The 3298-nt window shown below is 40.8% G+C and overlaps 1 protein-coding gene across 1 annotated transcript; it reads right to left on the bottom strand.

Moving 5' to 3' along the window:
• Positions 1 to 1269: 1269 nt before the first annotated feature.
• On the bottom strand, positions 1270 to 3071 carry LOC133790649 (ammonium transporter 1 member 2-like). The gene has a single exon (XM_062228347.1). The coding sequence runs from the start codon at positions 3016 to 3018 to the stop codon at positions 1417 to 1419; it is 1602 nt and encodes a 533-aa protein (XP_062084331.1). The 5' UTR covers positions 3019 to 3071; the 3' UTR covers positions 1270 to 1416.
• Positions 3072 to 3298: the final 227 nt, after the last annotated feature.

Here is a 3298-nt window from a genome sequence, read left to right as displayed (position 1 = left end):
TAATCTGTGTATATTGTAGTTGTTTAGAGCATACTGCAAATTTTCAGAAAATTTTAATAGTTTACAGTACAAAAAACTAAGTTCAAACATGTTGCACGCGTGATTAGTTTTTTTTATGTGAGTAGAAAGCAATATGTTTGAACCTAATTTTCGGTACTGTAAATTATTCAGAATTTTCTAAAATTTTGTAAGATACTCTAAACAACTACAATATATACGGTTATAAAAAAAATCGCGCTAAAAACTGTTCATGAGTCAAAAATACTGAAAAACCAGTAGAGTTTAAAGAAAATGCTTATAGGAGAATTTATATATATATATATATATATATAGACTTTTGATGAGTACGGCCAAAAACAGTATGTAGTAGTGTTGTTGAAATTTACTCATATATATATATATATATTCATGTGTCTCCACCACAACTGGCCGATCAGCATAAATTCTTGATGTCTCAGCTTCTACCTATAGGCAAAGCTCAATATGTAGTGGGAGAAGAGATAAGGTGTATTAATTGCTTCTGGTTTATTATGTGCACCAAATATATATAATTAAAAGTTATTGTACATATATATATATATATACTTTATAGAAATCCCTTTCTTTAACCTGCAGCTGAGTTGGGAAATTATTAATAAATTTATACGCAACATTAATATTAAATTATACGAATAACTAAAGTAAGATCGATCGATCGTCATAATACGTGATCATTGCACTCAATTATTTGTATACTAGTAATTTTATAAGAACATATATATATATATATATATATCAGTAGACATATATATATTAACTGTGTACTTTGTCAAACTTACTGTTTTGATGTGTTATTAAATCTATATATTCATATATCTATAGTTCATGACATGTCGCTCTGAGCATTGATTCTCTGAAATAATTGCTCACATCTTTATGCATGTTGATGATAGTTTTATTTTATTTATATTATCCACGAATATATATAATTGCTCTTGCTCCCTTCATTATATACGAAGAATAAAAATCAGTGTTTATATTTGGCACTCAAATCAGTGGTTATTTAAGATTGGTTACTCCAATAATATTATACTTACTCCTCGATGTTATGTTATGATGGGCACCATTATGCTGAAATGAAATATAGTAATATTATTAACTATATATATATATATATAAGAATACATAATGATATATTGCTCACGATATGGCAGCTAAAAACACCTTAATATGGCCTTTAATAATATACATACAAGCTACATAGAGATACAACATTTAATTAAAAGATAATTTATAAACAATTAACCTCAAAAATATATTATTAATTTTAAACATATTCTCAATGGAAAACCACAAAAATATTGACACGTACCATCATCAATTTTTGATTTCCAAAAGAAAAAAAAAACGCAGACCTTTTTTATAGAATAGAATTTCCTAGACATTAATGGTGGTGGAAGATGGTCCATGGTTACTATTATCATCAGTGTTATTAGAATTGTTGGCTGGACTCATGAAATTCGAGTTGGTTGGCTCGATCTTGCTCATCATAAATTGATGATGATGATGATCAGGTTTAATGGAAGGATCTTCGTCGTGGTACACATAAGCAAACCCACCATGCCTCGTCAAATCCAAACCGGCCGTCTCATCATCTTCCGATATCCTCAACAGCTTCAGTTTCTTCAAACCGTAAAACAGTGGGCCCATCGTCGCCGTCACCCACCCCGCCACCACCAACACCTGAACCACTTGCGCCGCCAGCAGCCTCCCTCCTCCGCCCATCAACAGCCCGTACGGCCTGTCCGCGGGTCCGCCGGAGTAAACCTCCGCCACGTACTGTTTCGTTGCGAACAGCCCCGTGAATATCAAACCCCACGCGCCGCACCCTCCGTGCAGCTGAGCCGCCTCCAACGGGTCGTCGTATTTCAGCTTCTCGGCTAGCTTGTTGAAGCCGATTAGAACCCATGAAGCCACGAAGCCGCAGACGATCGCCGCCCACGGCTCCACCACCGAACATCCCGATGTTATGGCGGCGAAGCCGCCCAGGAGGCCGTTGCACACGTCGAGTACGTTCCAGTGACCGACCAGTAATCGTTTTCCGAATAAAGTGGTCAGTGCAGCTGTTGAGCCAGCCAATGTCGTCGTGACAGCTGTCCTCCCAATCGCGCTCCATTGTCCGTAGAAAGTCTGGTCCGTACCGTAGCTCTTCACGATGGTAAGGAAAGAACCCGGGTTGAACCCGTACCATCCGAACCATAGAAGGAAAGACCCGAGAACCACAAGCGACGCGCTGTGGCCCCGTAGCACAACAGACCGACCCGACCGGTCGAACCGTCCGAGTCTTGGACCTTCGATGAAGGCTCCCCATAACCCGGCTATTCCTCCAACCATGTGGACCACGCCCGAACCCGCGAAGTCGATTGCGCCCGATCCGAATAAGAAGTCCTGTCCGGGTCGGGTCGGACTGGCCCACCCGTCTGGAGACCAGAACCAGTGGGAGACTACGGGGTAGACAAAGCCGGTTAAGAAGGTGGAGTATAAAAGGTAAGCGACGAACTGAGTTCTCTCGGCGATAGAGCCGCTGGTGATACCGGCGGCTGCTATGGCGAAGGCCCACTGGTAGAGGAAGAAGCTGTAGTCTCCGGCGGGGGAAGGGAAGGACTTTAGTCCGAAGAAGTGGCGGCCGATGAAGCCGTTGGAGGGTGAGCCGAAGGCGAAAGCGAAGCCGAAGAGGTAATAGGATAAGCCACCAGCTGCTGCGTCGAGTACGTTGGTGAGCATTATGTTCATGGTGTTCTTGGCTCGGACTGAGCCGGCGCATAGCATGGCGAAGCCGAGCTGCATGGCAAAGACAAGGTAGGCTGAGAAGAGAAGGTAGGTGTTGTCTATGGCGTAGGTGGTTGCAGTCAGCTGTGCTGATACTGCGTTGAGTTGGCCGCAGAGAAACTGTGCAGCTGCCGCGTTAGAATTGTTTGTGGCGGCGCCGGAGCTGAGGAGAGATGATAGGTCGGAGACCGAACAGGTTAGGGAAGCCATGGTGGTGTGTGAAGATTATTTTCAGAGAGATATGGAATTTTTTTCTTCTTCTGTAGGAGTAGAGTTTTGTGGTTTGTATTTATAAAGACAAAAAGAACTTGAAAGCTAATTATGGGGTGGACAATATTGTACATTTATGTGATTTTTATTTTAGCCATAAAAGAAAAATTATAATTAATTAATTAATTATTTTTATATCATACGTGTAAATATATCATTGGTCTGCAAACCAATAAAAAATATTTATAGAGAGTGTCATGTATACTCTCAAATTTTTGCT

The sequence above is a fragment of the Humulus lupulus genome, chromosome 7, assembly GCF_963169125.1.
Source record: "Humulus lupulus chromosome 7, drHumLupu1.1, whole genome shotgun sequence".
NCBI classification, from domain to species: domain Eukaryota; kingdom Viridiplantae; phylum Streptophyta; class Magnoliopsida; order Rosales; family Cannabaceae; genus Humulus; species Humulus lupulus.
Note: the sequence above shows the minus strand (reverse complement) of the source record. Positions and strands in the feature narration are given on the sequence as shown.

Bases quoted from the DNA above. Each gene is read 5' to 3' on its own strand.
- LOC133790649 (XM_062228347.1), bottom strand. From the start codon at position 3,018: ATGGCTTCCCTAACCTGTTCGGTCTCCGACCTATCATCTCTCCTCAGC.